General features: G+C 45.4%; 1 protein-coding gene across 1 annotated transcript in view; it reads left to right on the top strand.

Annotated features, from left to right (window-relative positions):
* The first annotated feature begins 17,321 nt into the window (after window positions 1-17,321).
* CAPZB (capping actin protein of muscle Z-line beta subunit) overlaps window positions 17,322-21,192 on the top strand; it is a 90,959-nt gene continuing 87,088 nt past the window's right edge. The window contains exon 1 of the mRNA XM_008073594.2: window positions 17,322-17,459. Coding sequence (XP_008071785.2) covers window positions 17,361-17,459 — 99 coding nt within the window. The 5' untranslated portion in view covers window positions 17,322-17,360. The remainder of the gene's footprint in view (window positions 17,460-21,192) is intronic.

Below are 21,192 nucleotides of genomic sequence, written 5' to 3'. Positions count from 1 at the left end.
CAAAAAAAAAAAAAAAAAATTGAGTTAGAGGGTAGATCTCATGTTAGGTGTTCTTTCCATTATAAAACTTAAAAAAAAAAAAAAAAAAGCCAAAAAGTTGCAATTCTCCTGGATTTAATGCCAAAAGAAAAAAAAAGAGAAGACTGCTCCTAGGTATGGCTTCAGAAGGGGAGGGTTGAATCTTGCTCCTAGGACTGTCAGTGTCAGTCTGTATGTCAACTTGGACTGAGTTAAGGACACTTGGGGATAATTGAGCCACGTGGATCAGGTTTTGAGTATGAACAAAGATACTGAGACCTGCATTGTAGTCATTTCAGTGTGAGACATGGTATTTTCTCCCTGGGCCCCAAGAAGTCTTGAAATAGTTGAAAAGAAAAGGAGTGACCCACAAAGAGGAAGACAGTGCCAAGAAGGCCCAGCATGGTAGTGTTGCCTGGTGTCCCTTGGAGCTGCAGCTGAACGGAAGCAGGCTGGTGAAAGAGTCAGGACCCTGGAGTTGGGCAAACCTGATTTGAATCTGGACTCAGCCTCTTACTGGCTCCATGACTCCGAGCAAGTTCCTGAATTTCATTTTCTTCCTTGTACCTTCTAGGGAGTTAGAAAGTGGTGATGGACATCAGAAAGTGGTAGCTGTTGTTTTTATGAATAATGTTTTATATCCTCTGGAAAGGACGATACAATTGTTTGATGCCAGATTTGGTGCCAGGAGCAATATCATTATGCTCCCATTTAATCTGCACAACTCTCTGCGGTTAGGTGGTGTCCTGTTTCACAGGTCAAGAAACTGGTGTGTTGGGTGGGGAATAAGTAGTGTGAAAGTTTCATCAGAACTGCCTGGCTCATTACTGGCAATCCCAAGTGTTGGCACACCAGATAACTATTTGTTTTTTTGTTTTGTTTTTTTCTTGAGTTGTAGTCTCACTCTGTCGCCCAGGCTGGAGGGCAGTGGCATGCTCATGGCCACTGCAGCCTCGACCTGCTGGGCTCAGGTGATCCTTCTGCCTCAGCCTTCCAAGTAGCTGGAACTACAAGTGTACGCTACCATGCCCAGCTAATTTTTTGACTTATTGTAGAGACCAGGTCTTGCCAAGTTGCCCAGGCTGGTGTCGAACCCCTGGGCTCAAACATTCCTCTCTCCTCGGCCTCCCAAAGTGCTGGGATGACAGGCTTGAGCCACTGCGCCTGGTCAACTATTTGTTCGTTTTGTTTTTTTTGTTTTTTGAGTTGGAGTCTCACTCTGTCACCCAGACTGGAGTGCACTGCAGCCTCGATCTGCTGGGCTCTGGCGATCCTTCTGCCTCAGCCTGAAGTAGCCGGAACTGCAGGCATGCGCTACCACGCTTGGCTAATTTTTTTGATTTATTGTAGAGATGAGGTCTCGCCAAGTTGCTCAGGCGGGTCTTGAACCCGCGGGCTCAGGCAATCCACTCACCTTAGCCTCCCAAAGCGCGGGATTACAGGCTGAGCCACCGAGCCTGGCAGCTATTTGTTTTTTAAGGACTTAAAAATTGTGATAGTTGTGATTGCCTTCTGATATTTATAAATTGTAGTAAATTTAGAAAAATATTAGTCTATAAAAAATATTACCTTAATTTCACTACCTGGACAAAACATATATTTTAGAGGATTTCTCCCTGACCTTATATTTATTATTTAATATTTCGGTGGCTATATATACATAGATACTATTTTATATATGGTATTATATTGTGGGTGGACATACAGTATTGCAGGACAGTTAAAAACATGGTCTCTAGTGCCAGGCTGCCAGGGTTCATATTCCAGCTCTGCCAGTTATTAGCTGTGTAATCTTTGGTAAGTTTTCTTCACCTTTCTGTTCCTCAGTCTGTGAGCAAGAATTGATAATAGAAGTGCTTGCAGGTACATTAGGAGGATTATATGAGTTGACACAGGTAAAGTGCCTGGAACAGTGCCTGGTACACTGGAAACTCTGTTGAATATCCTTGATCTAAGAATTTGAAATCCAGAATGCTCCACAACCTGAAACTTTGTGAGTGCTGACGTGATGCTCAAAGGTAATGCTCATTGGAGTGTGGATTTGGGATTTCAGGATTTGGGATGCTCAGTTGGTAACTATAATGCAAATATTTCAAAATCTGAAACATTTGAAGTCTGAAACTCTTCTGGCCCCAGACATTTTGGGTAAGGAATATTCAACCTGTGCTATAATCAACACTTCCACATATGATTACATTTTCTTTATGAATCTGATTTTAGTTGTTTTATACTATTCCATTGCATGGATATCCCATGGTCTACCTCAAGATGGCTTTGTTTTGTCTTGTTTTTTTGAGTTGGGGTCTCACTTTGTCACCCTGGCTGAAGTGCAGTGGCACAATCATTGCTTACTGCAGCTTCCACCTCCTGGGCTCAGTAATCCTTCTGCCTCAGCCTCTTGAGTAGCTGGAACTACAGGCATGCACTACCATGCCTGGCTAGTGTTTTGATTTTTTTGTAGAGTCAAGGTTTCACTCTGTTGTCCAGCCTGGTCTCAAACTCCTGAGCTCGAGCATTGCTGCTACCTCGGCCTCCCAAAATGCTGGGATTACAGGTGTGAGCCACCATACCCGGCCAGACTGCTTGTTCTTTCATTATTGTGAGTGTGCTAGTGGATGGTGTAGAGACGGTCCCATTGACTGGTGTCTTCAATTTGAGACAAAGGCAGAACATTCAGAATCTTCTCCCGTTCCTCAGCTCCTTGCAAGGCTGTGACTCACATCTTGTCAGGCAGACCAGTGCATTTCCTTTTCTGTCTGTCATCAGGATTTTTAAGCGTCAAGACCCCACTTTGTTCTTGGGGCTCTCGGATTGGGAAAGTGTGGCCTTTCAGGCCTGCTCAGCGATGCACAAGTATACTTTGTGCATTTTCAGCCTTACAGAGACTCCACCGTCAGGAGTTTTTGTGGTGTGGAGCTGCTGGGGTTTCATCTGCAAATGAAAACCACCTGGCCAGCTGCTTGGGTCAGATGGAAGCCAGATGGGAGAAGTCAGGAGGGGGCAGTGGGCACCCTGGGGCAGGGTCCTGTCCTGGTCACGTTGTCTTTGCGCTTCCTCTCGCCTCTCAGCCTGTGAATGATTACTTTTAACCCATCATCTCCTCTGGTGCCCAGGCAGCTCCAGGATACAGGGTCTCCCACCTGGGCTGTGGTCAGCCCAGAAGATGTGACCCAGAACCTAGAATGATGACACACACGTCAGATCTGATGGGAGAAGAGGAGTAACAGGTGGCCACGTGGCTATCAGGGTCACAGTGTTAACTGTCATGATGAAGGGAGGCCATAGGGAAAGTAAATAGTGAAGTTGATGGAATCCACACAGTGCACAGTTTCCCCTCAGGAAATGTGTTGGCTAGGTGACAACTTGTTGCCAAACTAGAGAGTAAAGTTGGCCTGGTCACCAGGCGATTTCTAATGTGAAGCATCTGCAGCTGAATGGGGGAAAAACCCAGTGACACCTATCACAGGTAGGTGATGGGGAAACACTGCATCTTTCTTTGGTCCAGATTGTCACAACTGTAACCAGGTTTTGATTCGTGGTTCAGAGAGGAAACAGCTTTGGAGTTTTTACCTCTGGGCTTTGTGGATTAAGGCAGTTGCTGGAGAGGAAGTAATGTATTATTTTCCATCTCTAAACACTCTTCAACTTGGTGCAGCAGAAGTAGAAAAATATTAATTCATTGCTCACTCCAAGGTGGAAGAGAAGAGGAAAGGAGATAGCCCCTTCTCACTGATTATACCAGGAGTGAAGCTCTGCTGCTTGGAAAAGGAGAAGCCCCCTCAGGTGGGAGGTGCCTGGAGAGGAAGTGGGCATTCTGGATGTTTTCATTCCTTTCTGTGCCGGCAGCACACTGTCCTACTTTTTTTTCCCTTTGGAACAGGGTCCTCTGTTGCCCAAACACTGGAGTACAGTGGTGTGATCATGGCTCACTGCAGCTTGACACTCTTGGGCACAAGTGATCCTCCCACCTCAGCCTCCTGAATAGCTGGGGCTACAGACATGTGCTACCATACCTGACTGATTTTTATTATTGTTTTTTATTTCTTGTAGAGATAGGGTCTTGCTGTGTTGCCCAGGCTGGTCTCGAACTCCTGAGCTCAAGCAATCCTCTCACCTCAGTCTCTCAAAGTGTTGGGATTGCAGGCGTGAGCCATTGTGCCTGGCCCTTGCCTTCTCTTGAAGTCTTACATTTGATTACTTGGAGATGTTTTAGCTCCCCATCTCTGCAGACCATGGCTCCTTGATGCTTATTGGCTAACAGGCTGGCTGGCTACTAACTCTCTAAAAGAAAAGCCCACCCAACTGCAGGCCTGAGAGACACTCCTGCGCCTGCTCGCTCCACAGCAGAGGCCAGTTTCACAACTCTCTCTCGTGACCCCTGCCACCACCCTCATTTCCTCACACTGAAGACAGCTTATCAGAATGCAGTAAGTGAGGTGTCATAGTTAGAGAACAACATGGAACTTATTCTAATTCTTAAACCTAAAACAAGCTATGCTTTTACTAGCGTTAGTTGAAGATAGCTTAGGTGGCACCAGCATACCAGTGTGGCCCAGCATTCTGGGGAAGCCACCAAAGCGGAGAGGAACAGTGGCCTGTGAGCTGCTGGGGCCGGGTTGGATGAGGACCGTGAGCATGCCTTCCTTCACCAGCTCCCAGGGTGCTGCTGTGCTGACCTGGCTGTGATCTTGGGCTGCTGTCCCTCAGGCATGTCCCTGTAGCTACATTTGGCTGAATTACTGTATCCACAAAACACTTGTGGGAAGGCACATAAAGGGATCTCATGGTTCCAGCTTCCTTCTAGGCAAGACTGGATTCCCTCAGAGATTGGGTCTGGTGCTGCCCAAAGTCTCTGTCTAGGACAAGTTTTAAATTTGTCATTATTTTTCATTCCTACTTTAAAACAAAGTATCAACCACAAAACCCTTATCCCTAATAACCTAGAGGTTATTCTCAGTGGGGGAAGGATGGGCAGCACATCTCCTAGCCCACTGTAATCTTGAATGTGGCACTTGTCATATTTGGGCAGTGAGGCTGTAACTTGAGAAAACATATTCAGTATTGAATTATTTTATTTTATTTTATTTTTTGAATTGGAGTCTCACTCTGTCACCCAGACTGGAGTGCAGTGGCCGCTCCTGGCCACCACAGCCTTGACCTGCTAAGCTCCGGCAATCCTTCCGCCTCAGCCTTCCCAGTAGCTGGAACTACAGGCGCGCGCTACCACGCCCGGCTAATTTTTGATTTATTGTAGAGATGAGGTCTCGCCAAGTTGCCCAGGCGAGTCTCGAACCCGTGGGCTCAGGCAGTCCATTCACTTCAGCCTCCCAAAGGCGCGGGATTACAGGCTGAGCCACCGAGCCCAGTTGAATTTTTTTTTCTTCTGGAAGATAAAGTGAAACTTAGGTTTTAAAACAGTGTAAACCAAAGGGGGTAAAATTCAGTTGGCAGATTGATTACAGAGTTTTAGAGATTGAGAACTACTGTAATAAAAAATCCAGAGTTCAGACAATACATCTAGAAGGAGAAAAGCACTCAATCTCTCTACCCAAAGAAAACATTTAATATAACATTTTCACAAACTATTTCTCTCCAGGAGTTGGGCATTTTTACTCAGTTGGTATTAAATTTTTTTATCCAGTTTTGCTATTTAGACATAAAGCAGGCATTTTCCCATGTTTTAAACACTATGCAGACCTTGTAATGATTACAGACTGTTGATCATTTACCTGTTTCTGGGGGGGTTATTTCTAGTTTTTTGCAATACAGCAGTGAGCATTTTTGTTCATCACCTTGAGTGATTTCTTTAGGGTGGGATCTTAGAAGGGTATGAACATTGTAAATGCTTTTGGTACGTATTTGCCAATTTCTTTTTTCTTTTTTTTTTTTTTGAGTTGGAGTCTCACTGTTGCCCAGGCTGAAGTGCAGTGGCACGCTTATCCTGCTGGGCTCAGGGGATCCTTCTGCTTCAGCCTTCCAAGTAGCTGGAACCACAGGTGTGTGCACCATGCCCAGCTAACTTTTTGGTTTATTGTAGAGATGAGGTCTTGCCAAGTTGCCCAGGCTGGGCTCGAACCCCTAGGCTCAGGTAATCCTCTCGCCTCTGCCTCACAAACTGCTGGGGATACAGGCATGAGCCACCATGCCCGGTTATATTTGGCAATTTCTAAGAGAATCGTACCCATTTGCGTCTTTTCAGGCTTCCAGATTGCCTTTCTGGTCTGTAATCATTGTCCCTTTTGTGTAGTTCATAATCTTCCACTCACTTTCTCTTCCTGATGGCTCATTGTCACAGTATTCATTTTAACTTTTGCCAATTTCTTTTCATCTTCCAGGGACTAACATCTTGTCAAGGTGGCTTTCAGGTTTTTGTTGAAAAAGCACAATGTTCTTGGTTTTCCTGCACACAGTGCATCCTGAACTTTGTAAAATATTTGGGCACCTCAGTCAGTGCTGTCTTCCCTTACCACTTGTCTTTGAAGTGATCCTCGGAGCGCTGCCTGGCCCCCAGGAATGCCTTTTCAGGGCTGGTGTGCTTCCGGTGTCCTGTGTAGACTGGAATTGATCTCTCTGACCCTGGCTCCCTCACATGTTATCTCGTGAACCTTTCTGCCGAGAGCTGTTTGTCCAGGTGATGGCTGAGAGACCACCATGTGCTCTTGAGCAGAGAGAGCATGAAGCCATGGGCTACCTCCCCCACAGCTCAGCACTCTACCCCTGCCTGTAGTCCTGGAACTGTGTTTTGTTCTTTTTGCAGCCACTTTATTGAGGTATGATTTATATGTCATAAAATCTCCCAGCTTTAAGTGTACAATACAGTTTTGTACCTTTTTAGTAGCTCTACAGAGTTGGTCATCTATAACCATGGCTCAATTTTAGAACATACTCGTCACTCCAAAAAGATCTCTGCACCCATTTGCAGTTACTGCTTATCCCACCTCTGCCCCAGGCAACCACCAACTTAACTCGGGCTGCTTCATTTATATGGAATTATGCAGGTTACTTTTAAAATAAATTATTTGATTCTAAAAGTAATGCCTGTTGAAAGTCAACCTGAGTACAGTGGCTCACTCCTGTAATCCCAGAACTTGGAGAGGTTGAGGCAGGAGCATTGCTTGAGCCCAGGAGTTCCAGACCAGCCTGGGCAGCAGCAAGATCTTGTCTCCACAAGACAAACAAACAAAAAAATATTTAAAAATTAGCTGGGTGTGGTAGTGTGCACTTGTAGTCCCAGCTACTTGGAAAGCTGAGGTGGAAGGATTGCTTGAGCCTAGGAGGTCAAGGCTGTAGTGAGCTGTGATCTTGCCACTTCATTCCAGCCTGGGTGACAGGGTGAGACTCTGATTTAAAAAAAAAAAAAAAGGCCAGGTGCGGTGGCTCACGCCTGTAATCCCAGCACTTTGGGAGGTGGAGGTGAGAGGATTACTGAGTTCAGGAGTTCGAGACTGGCTTGAGCAGCATGGGGACACCTAATCTCTACAATAAATAAAAAAATTAGCCAGGTGTGGTAGCACATGCCTGTGGTTCCAGCTACTTGGAGGGCTGAGGCAGAAGGAACACCTGAGCCCAGTAGGTCAAGACTGCAGTGGCCGTGAGCGTGCTACTGCACTATACCTTGGGCAACAGAGTGAGACTCCGATTTAAAAAAAAAATGCCAGTTGAAAAACATCTGGAAGAATGGGAACGAAATTATTATTGGTAGTTACCTTTGGGAACTCTTTGGGTGGTAGGATCGTGGTGGGACATTTCATTTTCTGTATTGCATAAAAGTTTTTTTTACAGAAAGCTGTATTACATTTATAATCAGAAGAAAAATGCAAAGGGGAAATAGTGCATATTTTACTTGTCGAAAATGCAAAAAAAATAAAGAGAATATAAAAAACCAGTCACTCAAAACTCCCCCTCATGTATAAAACCACATTTGCTTTTTTTTGTGGGTTCCCTCGCCCCCATCTTCTCTGAGCGTATTTTTACAATATAGCTTTCATATTTTAAATTTATATCCTGCTTTTTCCTATTAGATCACATAAGTCTTATTCCCACCTAAAACACCTTTGCAAACTTCCTGGTAATGGTTATACAGTGCTTCATCTTAAGGTTGTACTGTACCATGATTTACTTATGTTGGACAGTAAGGTTGTTTTCACTTTTTACTATTACAGCTAATGCTGAAATGAATATCTTTGTGTCAAAATTTTTTTATGCTCCCAATTTGGAACTGTTTTGCAAAGTTGCTTTCTAGATATTTTCTCTGAATTTCCCCTCTTCCTTGGAATTATTTATTTTGGGCCCCACATTGGCTGCTTTTCATCAGTTTGAGGCATGAGGTGGAGAATGGCAGCGAATAGGCGGAACCACCAGCCCAGGGCCTGGGGGAAGATGGCAAGGGGCCCTTAGGAACTAGCTGCAGTTAATGTTTGTAATCTTTAGGGAGCTTATTCGTGTTGTGTTTTCTGTAAATAATCTCTTGTGTTCATCATTAGTTTTCAGTAAACGTTTGTTTGTTTATTTGGGTGAGAAAATGTTTTAGTTGTTTAAAGAGGGTTGGGCCCAAGAGATTTTTTTTTTTTTTTTTTTTAAATCAGATTCAAGCCTGAGTTGCCACAGGATGGGGAGTGACTGGGTGTCCGAGATCCTAGTGCTGGGTTGTTGCGACAGAGGGGCAAGCCCAAGGGGACATGAAAACTTCAGGAGAGAGCAGCTGAGGCCGTTGACACACCTGTTCCTTTCTATGGGCGATTTCTGCCGAAGTTCTTCAGTGATAAAAATCTGAACAGAGATTTTTAACCTGGGCTGTTTGGGGATATCAGAGGGGTCTTTGAACCTACCAGATAATTCATTTAAACTTTTGTATGTAGGTGCATTTCTCTGGGGAGAGGGCCTATAGCTTTCATCACGATGTACCCTAGAGCAGTGGTCCCCAACCTTTTTGGCATCAGGGGTCTGTTTTGTGGAAGACAATTTTTCTATGCAAGGGGGAGTTATAGTTTTAGGGGATGATCCAAGCACATTATATTTATTATGCACTTTATTTCTATTATTATTATTATTTTTTGAGTTGGAGTCTCACTCTGTCACCCAGACTGGAGTGCAGTGGCCCCTCCCGGCCACTGCAGCCTCGACCTGCTGGGCTCCGGCGAGTCTTCTGCTTCAGCCTTCTGAGTAGCTGGAATTACAGGCATGCGCTACCATGCCCGGGTGCTTTTTTTGATTTATTGTAGAGATGAGGTCTCGCCAAGTTGCCCAGGCGAGTCTCGAACCCGCAGACTCAGGCAATCCACTCACCTCAGCCTCCCAAAGCGCGGGATTACAGGCTGAGCCACCAAGCCCGGCTTATTTCTGTTATTATTACATTGTAATATATAATGAAATAATTATGCAACTCACCATAATGCAGAATCAGTAGGAGCTCTGAGCTTGTTTTCCTGCAACTAGGGGTCCCATCTGGGAGTGATGGGAGACAGTGACACCCAAAGTGTATTGCTTATGTCCAGTCTACTCCATAATATCGTTTTGGTAGTCGTCACTGCAGAAAAACCCTGCTTCACAAAGATAGAATGTTGAAAATGGAAGCAACCTTTTCAGTGCTGATCTGAGAGGAGGCAGAGCTCAGGTGGTAATGTGAGTGATAGGGAGCGGCTGTAAATAAAGATGAACCTTCCTTGTTTGCCCGCCTGCCACTTTCACCTCCTGCTGTGCTGTCTGGTGGCCTGGGGTTTGGAGACCCCTGGCCTAGAGGACTTCTAGTCGTCCTTGATGGGCGAGGCTGAGTCTGGGACACGCCTTCACTCTATGGCATTGCAGGGAAGCCTTGCTCAGGTGACCTGGCCTTTCTGCACCTTGGTTTCCTCATTTTTAAAGCCTGATACAGTGCCTGGCATGCTGGAGGCACTCTTGTCACATCAAAGGTATTGAATTTTGGCTCCTGTAGGTTTCCAAGGAAGCTGTGGACCAGAAACTCAATCTAAGCAACCTTAGCTCTCCTTAAAGCTGAGCCCTACCTAAGTCAGGGGGCATGAATGTGGTTCTGTTATATAGTATCTCAGTATTTTAAAATAGGAATAGAGTTGTAAAAATTCTCTTATAAAAGAAATGCTCATTGTAGAGAGGGATATAACTAAGATATTAAGTCTTTTGGGGAGAAAAAGGTATGAAATCCAACCATTCCTAGACATCTACACATTTACCCCTTCTCGACACTAATAAAATGAACACAAATAATGAGAACCTCTTTGAGCATAGTTGGTGTAGAGGTCGTTTTCACTGCACACAGGAGCTGTATTTTTATAATGTGCAGTAGTAGGCAGCCAAACTACAGCCAGGAGCAGCGAAACTTTCCTAACAAACAAACCGGAGTTGGAGACTTTAGAGTGCTTGTGGCATCTTTACAGGAAACCAGTGAAGGAAAGCTTTCTAGGCCAGAGGGTTTTGGGTGGTTTCTGAGGACCCTGTGTTTTTCAGTCTTTCCAAGCAGCTGGGCTGCTACAAGCTGCCTGTAGGGTTTCCTTTTGCCCTTGTCCCCTAGGAGGGCTTTCCTGGACCGAGTGCAAGTGGAAGAAGTGGAAGAACATCGCCTAATGTCCAATAAACATTCGACTCATACAGGCCTTGACGCCCGTAGAGCCTGGCATAGTGGCAGCCAGGGCTTAGTGCAAGGGAGCGTTTCCTGATTTAAATTAAAAAAAAAAAAACCACAACTTTTTATAATGGAAAATCTTGATATGTAATATAATGAGCCCTCGTTTATCTGTTGCCCAGTTGCAGCAGTTATCATCTGGTCTCATCTCTGCCCACTTGCTGTACCCTCACCAGCTTGTGTGAGTTTGAATCAGATCCTCTGGCTTAATTATCATGAGCAATCTGGGTCTCTCCATTCTGAGAACAAATTTTCCTTACACTGTACCACTGTACCAAGGTCTAAACCACAGTCTTGAATACTTGCCTTTGGTTTTTGAAAATTGTCAGTTTAAAAATGTTTTAACCTTTCAAAAATGATTACAGAAACAATGCAGGCCCATTATAACAAGAAATCACAAACAAGGCTTAAAGGCCCCTCCAATAATTACCCCATCTCGAGCTACCCACCATGATGACTTTGAAGGGTCCTCATGAATACTTCTGCACTGAGGGTGTGACATGGTACTTTTTTCAGTTCTGTAGTTGTGAGTGTATTGCGAGCCACTTTGGGTGTGTGTTGTGCAAAAGGGATAGACGTGCCCCTGGCCTCCCTTGTTGGTGGTCTCCTCTTTATACGTGGTAGGTGTTCAGTGAATGAAGTTGAATGAATATGCTCTATCCCCATGGGCCAGGAGGGCCTTCCATTTCAGCCTCTGAAACCCTTTATTTTTTTATTTTTATCTTTTGAGTCGGGGTCTCACTCTGCTGCCCAGGCTGGAGTACAGTGACACAATCATGGCTTCCTGCAGCCTTGACCTCCTAGGCTCAGGTGATCCTTCCACCTCAGCCTTACAAGTAACTGGGAGTACAGGTGCATGCCACCATACCTGGCTAAGTTTTTTATTTTTGTTTTGTTTTTGGTTTTTTGAGTCAGAATTTCACTCTGTCGCCCAGGCTGGAGTACAGCAGGGCACGCTCATGGTCACTGCAGCCTCGACCTGCTGGGCTCAGGCGATCCTTCCACCTTAGCCTTCCAAGTAGCTGGAACTACAGGCATGCACCACCACACCTGGCTAATTTTTGGATTTATTGTGGAGACGAGGTCTCACCATGTTGCCCAGGCTAGACTGATCTTGAGCCCCCTGGGCTCAGGCAATCCTCTTGCATCCACCTCCCAAAGTGCTGGGATTGCAGGCGTGAGCCGCCACACCCAGCTAGTTTTTTATTTTTTTATAGAGATGAGGTCTCGCTGTTTTGCCCTGGCTGGTCTTGAACTCCTGGGTTCAAGCAGTCCTCTACCTCGACATCTCAGATTGTTGGGATTATAGGCATGAGCCACCACGCCTGGCCTGAAACCCTCTAAAACCTTTCTTTCTCCATACTGGGCTGGGTGGCAAAACTGAGTCCCAGATAAAATGCAATCTTCCCAAGAATACCCTCATACTCACTTTACTTTCAAGAAAAATGCTTAAGCAAACAGACTCTTGATGTGCTCAGGCTACCAGTATGCAGTGTGTCCCCATTCTCTGTCTACAGGTTGGGGACAGACCCAAGGTTCTAGCTGGGACATGAGCTGCCTGGACAGGAAGTACAGGATAAGCTAAGTGGGATTTCCACTTTTAGAGTCTCGGTCCTGCTTATCATCATCTTATGTGCATTTCAAATTTTATTAACTGTTTTTTTTAAAACATGATTTTTAACATATGTCCGCCTTAAGGATGAACTAGAGCAAATCAGTAGCGTCTGCACTGGTACCTGTCTGGACACTGATTATGGGTCACTCTGCCCAAGAGGCCTCAGCATGAATGTCTGCATTTGTTTGTTCCACAATTGATCGTGGGACAGAAACCAGACATCTAGCAACAGGCAGTTCCTTGCTTTGGATTTGGTGGCTGCCATTCAGAACAGCTGGCCTTAGGCTGCATAGGAACTTGCCTTTTTACTGTGTGGAAAGGTTGAACTGAGCCGTGGGTGTTGGATTTCAGGAGAAATGCTTAATGTGCGTAAGAGAGCAGATTGTTTTTACATCACCTCATCCAGCATTATTTCTAACATATTCATTATCTTTTTTTTGTTTTTTGTTTTTGATTTGGAGGCTCACTCTGTCACCCAGGCTGGAGTGCAGTGGCATACTCATGGCCACCCCAGCATCGACCTGCTGGGCTCTGGCGGTCCTTCTACTTCAGCCTTCCAATTAGCCTGAACTATAGGCGTGTGCTACCACACCCGGCTAATTTTTTTAATTTATTGTAGAGATGAGGTCTCGCCAAGTTGCCCAGGCTGGTCTCGAATCCACGGGCTCAGGTAATTCATTCGCCTCAGCCTCTCAAGGTGCTGGGATTACAGACTGAGCCACTGAGCCCGCCTATATTCATTATCTTCTATTAAATTGTTCCCTCAATGGTTATACCTCAGAGTGCTTCTCAAGCAGGTCAGTGGGCTTGCAGTAATCCGTGTATTTTACATCAGCTATGGGAAAAACCTGTGGCAACCCACCTGGCGGCGCCCCGGTTCTATCCTGTTCTCTTCGTGTCTGGGCAAGGAAAGCAGATGGCAGCCAGAGACACTGCCTAGGTACTGGATGTCGGGGCCTTGATCTCCACCCCCTGAAAAGCACAAACAAACAAAAACAAAGCACAACAGTTCCAAGGGCAGACTCTAACGGGAGTGAGCTGTGGTTTCTAAAATGAGTGGCACATAGCAAGCACCCAGTAATCCAGTGGCCTCAGTCATGTCACATGCAGGATACGGTAGAGTTGGGAGTGTCACCCTGGTGGAGAACTGCTTGGAGGAAGGCCACTCGCTTCAGATTTTTGAGGGATGTCATGTGGCAGAGAACTTGCACACCCTTGGGATGGCTCTGGAGGACAGAGGACTGTCTGAGGGTAGACGCTGCAGTGTGAGGAAGAGTTTCTGAGCAGCCAGCACCATATGACACAGGCTACACTGGAACATGGTGTGTCCCCTCCCTCCCCTTAGTGATGATCAAGCGGAGGCCACAAACCCAGGGAAAGTGGGTCTCGTAGATCACTAAAACTCTCAGATTCTGTGATTCTTTAAGAACAAAAGGCCTTTAATTCAAAGACTTCGCTACCTGATGCCGCCTTTTCCCATATGAATACAAATGTGTACGGGTATGTTCTGCAGAGGAGCTGAGTTGTCTAAGATGGTGTCAAAACTTTTTTTCTGTTAAATATAGAACATTTATGAGAGTGGAGCAGCCTTGTGCTTCACCTCAGCTTTCCAGTGAGGGAATTTTTGGGATACCGTCCAAGAGACATGTTTTTCCTGCCTCTCAGATGGGCCAGCCCAAGACCGGGAGACTTCTTTGCCATAGGTGCCTCCTACCTAGGATGTGCCACTGTGCTCTATGCCTCCTGAACTCTGTGGTCGTGGGTGGAACTCCTTAACTTTTAAACATGCAACAATGAATCCCAGTTGGAGTGAAGCTGGTTTTCATCACTGATTGAAAATGGATTCCTGCCCCTTTCCCTTGCTCAGGATTTAATCTTCCTATGATAATAAGCTAAGGTACTTTTGTCAAGCAGAGGACAGAAGGAAAACCAAGATAAAGAGCGGGAACAGCCCTTGCTGATGACTGCAGAGTCTGCCAGGTCTCGCCAGCCTCTGGTGGGAATCCGGCACAGCTTTCACCTTTGCATCCCTCCCCATGTTTGAGAGCTGAGATCCTGATGTGGGAGCCTTACATGCCACACATGTCCCGTGCCGAGTCTCATCAAGAAGCAGCACAGGACAACCAGATCTGGGTTTGGAATCTGGTCCTGCATGCAAGCTGGGATGGTCTCTGTGGTTTTCCTGAGCTTTGGATCCCTGAGTGTGGTGGAGAGCTTAGCGCTCATTTTTCAGAGTACCTTGGCGTGTTCCTCGGTGCCGAGACACTTGGGAAAACCTCTTCTCACTCAGCATGCTCTGGGTTCCTTGGGTTCATTTCCTAATTGAATCTTCTCATTAAAACTTGCTTTCCCAAAGCTCTGGGGTAGCAGTACAGTTTTGAGGTGATGGAAGAGTGGCCTAGCTTCCCATTTCTCCAACTTCGTGGAGGTAGCATTGATGTACCCTAAATTGCACATGTCTAAAGTGTGCAGCTGGTTCACTTGTGTTGGTTTCAGTGATAACATGCAACATCTGCTTCACTGCTCTCTCGGCCTCCCGTGTCTGGTCCTACACTCCCTAGTTTTCCAGCCTCTTCTCTAGCAGCGATTCCAGCTGGCAGAGCCGCCCCAAGTGTTTCTGTAAGCCTTCCCACGATCCTTCAAGTGAGGAGCGTGACCTCGGAACCATGTGCTGGGTTCCCTCCCCTGACGTAGGAGGTGGTGGGAGGTAAGAACAATACTTGGATGGATGGATTCCCTGTCCGGGGCACTGCCGGAAAGCTGAGCATTTGTAGGCCATCCAAACACTGTCGTTCTCTGGGGATTCGAGGGTTCGAAGGGGAGAGTGAATTGATTTCTACCTTCGTGTTGGAGGAAAGAGCCTAGTAAAACAACCCCCTCTGCTTTCCTGAGCTCTCCTACTGTGCCTCCCATTAGTTTTGGTCACGGAACCTCTGAGCTAAGTATAAAAAAATTGGCAAATGAAAGCAAAGATGTTTTCTCTTTATGTCATGAAGCTCTCCCACTGGTGAGCGTTGCGGCTCACTTTGCTGAGGTCCCTGGCAAACAGTTTATTCGGTTTCCCTGGGCTGGCAGGAGTACAGGGAGGTGCATTCCTCGTTTTGGAAGACTAGAAGGGTGTCTTGCTGTGATGATACCTGGAATGAGTCTTGCTGCCCATTGTGTGCTGTCCCTGATTGCTTTTCCAGTTGTAGATATTCTCAATTTCCTGTTGTCTTTAGGATTGTGCAGAAGGTGCGCACACATCTTAAGCTGGTGGACTTGGCACTCGATTTTACCTAACCAGAAGACAGGAAACAATTGATGACACCACTTATTTCCTTTATTGGAAATTAGTAAGCAACCCATTTACTTACTTGGGATGGTGTGTCTCCTGGGGCTCTATTGTGTACTGTGTGGCCTTGACTGTAATTTTCATCTGTAGGAGAGGGAGGATCCTTTTTGAAGATGATTGGATAATAATATCCCAGTCTTTGAGCCGGTCAGCACCTTTTTCTCAAAATTTTCTCTTTGCTGCTCTCAGACGCAGGCTGTGAGGCCTTGTGACATTTCTTATATTCTGAAGGCCTTACCAACATAAGATCCTTTTTTACAAGACTGCTTGCTTTTAATGAAAGCTATCAGTCAGTAGATTTCTATGTCTGGGTGAGAAACACTTATATCTACTGTGGAATGGGAAAACACCATTCTGAGAAACTGGGCATTCAGTTTCCTAAAGAATCATCATGTTAACCATCCCCAGTTTCCAGTTGCTAGAGGCATATACTGAAACATCCTCAGCTTACATCACCAGGCCTAACCCGCCTTCTTCGAATCAAATAGTGAAACCTCCAGGCCGTGGGTGCACAGAGACCAGCACTGTTTTCTAGAGACTGGCAGAAGGCCAGGGAGGCCTTTATTTTGAAATGTTAGATTATGTCCTTTAGCCTTTATTTGCTTCCTCTTCTCTGTTGACTTAACATGTAGGGTTTATAGAACAGTGACTGTTCAGGAATGTACTAGGTGCTAGGTGCTGTGTAAGGATTGCCCCCACATAATCCTTAAAATAACAGAATAAAGTGTGTACTACGGTGTCCCCACCCCCATTTGCACTGGATGCATCCTGAGACCCCCACTGGTTGCCTGAAACCACGGATAGTACTGAATCCCTTATGTGCTTTTGCATTTTGGATGTGGCAGCACAACTAGCACAGGTTTGATTTTGCTTCTTCACAATTTCTTTGTGTGTGTGTGTGTGTGTGTGTGTGTGTGTGTGTGTGTGTGTGTCAGAATCTCACTCTGTTGCCTAGGCTGGAACTGCAGCCTCCACCTGCTGGGCTCAGGCAATCCTTTCGCCACAGCCTTCCAAGTAGCTAGAACTATAGGCATGTGCCACCATGCCTGACTGATTTTTTGATTTATTGTAGAAACGAGGTCTCGCCATGTTCCTCAGGCTGGTCTCAAACCCCTGAATTCAGGCAAGTTTCTTGACTCCGCCTCCCAAAGTGCTAGGATTACAGGTGTGAGCCACTGTGCCTGGCTCTTTCTTCACAATCTCAGATAGAAGGTTTGTCCTTACCGTAGATCTCCGCGACCTCAGCATACGATTTTTTCCCTTTCCTTATTGAGAGTTGTGCCACCTTTTCACATAAAAGAAGCACTTTTTGACTTCACTTCGGCATATCTGAATTGCCAGCATCACTCCTCTTGTGATTTAGTCCTGTGGTGAATCAACGTCAGGGTAACTGGAATGCAAGTCCTGTGATGCCCCAACAGTTGATCTGAGAACTGAGTCGACTGCTAAGTAACTAACGAATGGGTAGCTCATACAACGTGGACATGCCAGACAAAGGGATGATTCACGTCCCAGGTGGGATCGTGTAGGAAGGCGTGAGATTCTATCAGCAGAATGGTGTGCAGTTTAAAACTGGATTGTTTATTTGTGGAATTTTCCATTTAATATTTTTGGTCCGTAGTTGACTGCAGGTAACTGAGACTGCAGAAAACAAAACTGCAAATGGGGGACTACTGTATTATTACTCTCATTTTATAGATGCCAAATCTGAGGCTCAGAAGAGTTGAGTAACTTTTCCAAGGTCACATAGCTGGGACATGGTGGAATTGGGATTTGAATGCAGACAAATCTCTCTCAAACCTGTGTCCTTCTTGAGTGCTGTATTGCCTGCCTCACTTCCGCTTAATTGTGCAAAAGTGGATGCTAACTAACCAGCTTTTCTTTTGGAAACTTTAAAACAAAGAGGTGGCAGTGGTTCTCAGCACAGGTGGCCTGGCTGCCAGGCTGAATAGAGCAGAGATTAGACACATAGATTTTGAGGTCAGATACAGTTGGCATTTGAACCCTAGCTCCACTAGCAATTTAAATGTGTAACCTCACTACTCTCTCTGTGCCTCAGTTTCCACATCTGAGACTAATACTCAGGATCACTTTTAAGATTGAATGCGACACTGATATATAAAGCACTTAGAACAATGACTCAATAAGCTTTAGCTATTATTTTTATTAATATATTTTAAGCCCTAAAAGCCTGCCATGGCATGCCTACTTGGTGCGAGTTTTTAATAGTGGTTGTCTTGGTGTGCTGTGCATGGCAGGGCCTGTAGTAGGTGGTGTGTGAGAGATGGTGAGACTCTGTCTTACTCTCCAGTGTTGGGCTTAGTTCCTGGCTATCAAAAAGGTATTTTGGAACTGGAACTTGTTGCTTCCCTTTCTTTGATTCTTTCTGCTTGCAGAGGAATGCCATGCTCCTTACTCGGCCAGCTTTCTTGAGACATAGCGCTTAGCATTCAACGTGGGGTGGAGGGAAAGACAGTTTTGAGCTTGCAAAATATGTCTTGTTGGCAAGATATTGACTCATTCTTAGGAAACTTGTCTGTTGATGGAGGTATAATGTTTCCACTCATTGAGATCACTTTGGCTTAGCCCAAAAGAACCAGAAAGGAATGGCTTTGATTTATCAGGCCATTGTTCCATGCTACCCACTCACATGCTTTCAGGTAATGTTAACTCACATAAGTAGGGGTGGGGGGTGTGTTTTAATTCAATATAGGAATGTTAGAGTCTTGTACCCTCTGGAACTAAATTCTGTATTAGAGGTTGGTGACAGTACCTGTTTTTTATTGAACACTTAACTATGTTTTAGGAAATGTGCTTGTTTCTTTACACATGCTTTCTGATATTGCCCTCAAAACAGACAGGTGTTTTTATTATTCCCATATAGCAGATGAAGGAATTGAGGCTTAGGGAGGTTAAGGACTGGTCCAGACCTCCATTGATATGAGGTGGCAGGTATAGGCTTTGAACCCTTGTCTGTCTTACTTCCAAAGTCCCTTCTACCAGCTGCAGACCTGCAAGGTTGTCTGTCTTTGGTCTTGAAAATTGCAGCCCGAAGGATGTCATTTTTAGGCATTTCCCTGTCTGATTGGTTCTGACATGAACTGGAAGGGGAGTGGGGTGCGTTATGACAGGTCTTGGGTTAGATTTACAAATGTGTCACAGGTTGGTAAAATGTTGCACTGTTTATCCACCATTGGAGCACTTGAAGGCTTTGGGGATCTTCTTGGGCAGCCGGAGGGCCAGCTGCTGTTGCAATTCTGCCCTGTGCCTTCATGCTGTGCCTGTGGTCGACATTGTAGAGTGTGGCGCCATGACAGAGCTGCCCTCAAGCTAGATAGGGCAGTCAGACAGGCACAGGCAGAAACTGGGTGGTGCCGTCCATATTTATTCACACACAGGTGCCTGAAATAGAAGCCTAGGAACCTAAGACAGAAACGGCCCAAGTACTTTGCTTGATATTTGAGCATGTCAAGCCTCCTTTTGGATGTAAGTAAAAAAGCAGCTCTGCCTCTTCTAGATAAAATATTTGGATTGATGGAGCCTTTGCTTTTTCCAAAGCCTTTAAATCTTGCTGTTTTCCCATCAAGACCTGTCCATTTGCGTTGTTTGCAGGTTGGACCTACCCCACACCTTTGGAAGCCATACGCAGGGTTTTATTGGAGTAAACAAGCCTGTGTGCAAATGTTTCAGATTTCTCCCAGGTTATCTTATAAATCTGTTTGGTTTATGTAATTTGGCTGCTTCTGCTGTGAAAGGAGAGTTTACTTTTCTTAGCCTTCAGCAGTGAACACGTGAGCAGTGTTTTTCTCAATGGTTTTTTTCTTTTAACTGCTATTTGGAATATGGGGCACTCTGCTTTACTCATCTTCCACGTTGGTGAAAGGCTTCTTGGGTTTCTTGTGCCATCAAGGTGGAAATGGACAGCATGTATGGCATCCATTGAAGACGTCTCAGGATTGCCCATAAGTATGTGTTTAACTATCAGTTGACAAAGTGGAGAGATTAGTTGCTTGTTACATGAAACCAGCTGGGATCATGCGGAGGCAGAAGCTGTAGACATCTGTGAAACATTAATGATCAGACACAAGGTGATAGCGCCTTGCAGATCTTTGAAAGGGGTCTAGGAACCCATCTATCAGAGATACTGTCTAGAAAAAGCTAGGGTGTTTTTGACAAATCCACTTGCCGGTGATGGTGTCTGTGAGAGTGCAGTCTGTAATCCAAGGTGACAGATTTCAGAATTTGGTAGGAGATGAATTGTCTGTAATTTGCCCACTTGGGAGAAGAGACTCACTTCCCTTACCTGATTTTGTGAGCTTGCAAATTAGAAATTATTTTAGTTGGGGTTATCTAACATTCTCTGGGAAATGGGGGTATGGGAGGCAGACCTATGTTACATCTTTCTCAGTTATTCAGTGCTCTGGCTCTGGGTCAAGTTCTTTAACCTTTCTGAGCCTTAGTTTACCTATCTGTAATACCAGGATAATGGTAGGTAGCCACCTCCTGCTGCTGTTGTGTGGTCCTGGACCATGGTAGGCCGTGGACCTTAGCGAGTGTTTGTTGCCTTCCCTTTCTGTTTTGAAATTGGTCTGCATTTTGAATACTTGGTATTTCAAATAAAGTACAATCGAATTTAAAAATGAAATTATCTGGCTAATACATGAATACTGCCAGTGTTAATTCTAATAAGGTATAGCTTTCAAAATAGGATTGGGGGGTAAATCCAGCTCGATTCTTAAATTTTGACTTATGATTAAACTACAGGTCCCTTATTGGAAATGCTTGGGATCAGAATGTTTTGGATTTAGGATTTTTCTTTTCAAATTCTGGAATATTTGCAGAATACATACTGGTAAACCATTCCTAATCCAAAATCTGAAATGCATTTCCTTTGAGTGCCATGTTGGTGCTCAAAAAGTTTCAGATTTTGGAGTGTTTCAGATTTTCAGATTAAGGGTGCCTCAGCCTGTATAAGCAGATGGAAAGCACCAAAGTGTATAGTAAAGAGATTTGTTTTCTGGTCCCGGTTCATTTGCTGTTGGTTATGTAATAAGTGCCTTATTCGTTACAGGTAAGTCTGGGCCTCGATTTTCCTTGCTTTAGAGGAAAATGTGCTTTAGGTTTTCTTAAGCATAAGGTCTCTGTGTTCTGTGTTTTCACGTCTGGAGAGGTGGAGGATGTGGCACACGTGGAGAGCAGTGGGCACCTCAGCCATTTGGCCTGGGTGTTGCTGTGTCTACATGGGAGTGATGAAAAGCAGGCAGCAGTTGCCCACTGCTGGAGTGCTTCGGTGCTCAGCTCGGGGGTCAGCACGCCCGCTGAAGCGCTGGTTGGGGTGGGTGCTGCCAGCTGTGTGCTGGGCGTTGACAGAGGTGGAGGACGCAGGAGGAAAGGGCAACTGCCTTATTGGGGAGGCCGAGGAACCCCGGATAAACCCCTTACTCACTTTGCTGAGCAGTGACCCTGCGTTACCAGTGGTAGTGCTCCTGTACAGCTGCCCCTGCTCCTCCCCTGGGACTCTGGGTTGCTTACTCCTTTTGAGAATTTCTGCCATTCCTGCAAGTTCACCAGGTAGATGCAGATCTCTGC

Source organism: Carlito syrichta, unplaced genomic scaffold (assembly GCF_000164805.1).
Source record: "Carlito syrichta isolate Samal-C Ts95f unplaced genomic scaffold, Tarsius_syrichta-2.0.1 Scaffold115711, whole genome shotgun sequence".
NCBI classification, from domain to species: Eukaryota; Metazoa; Chordata; class Mammalia; order Primates; family Tarsiidae; genus Carlito; species Carlito syrichta.
This window is presented reverse-complemented; position numbering and strand designations above follow the sequence as displayed.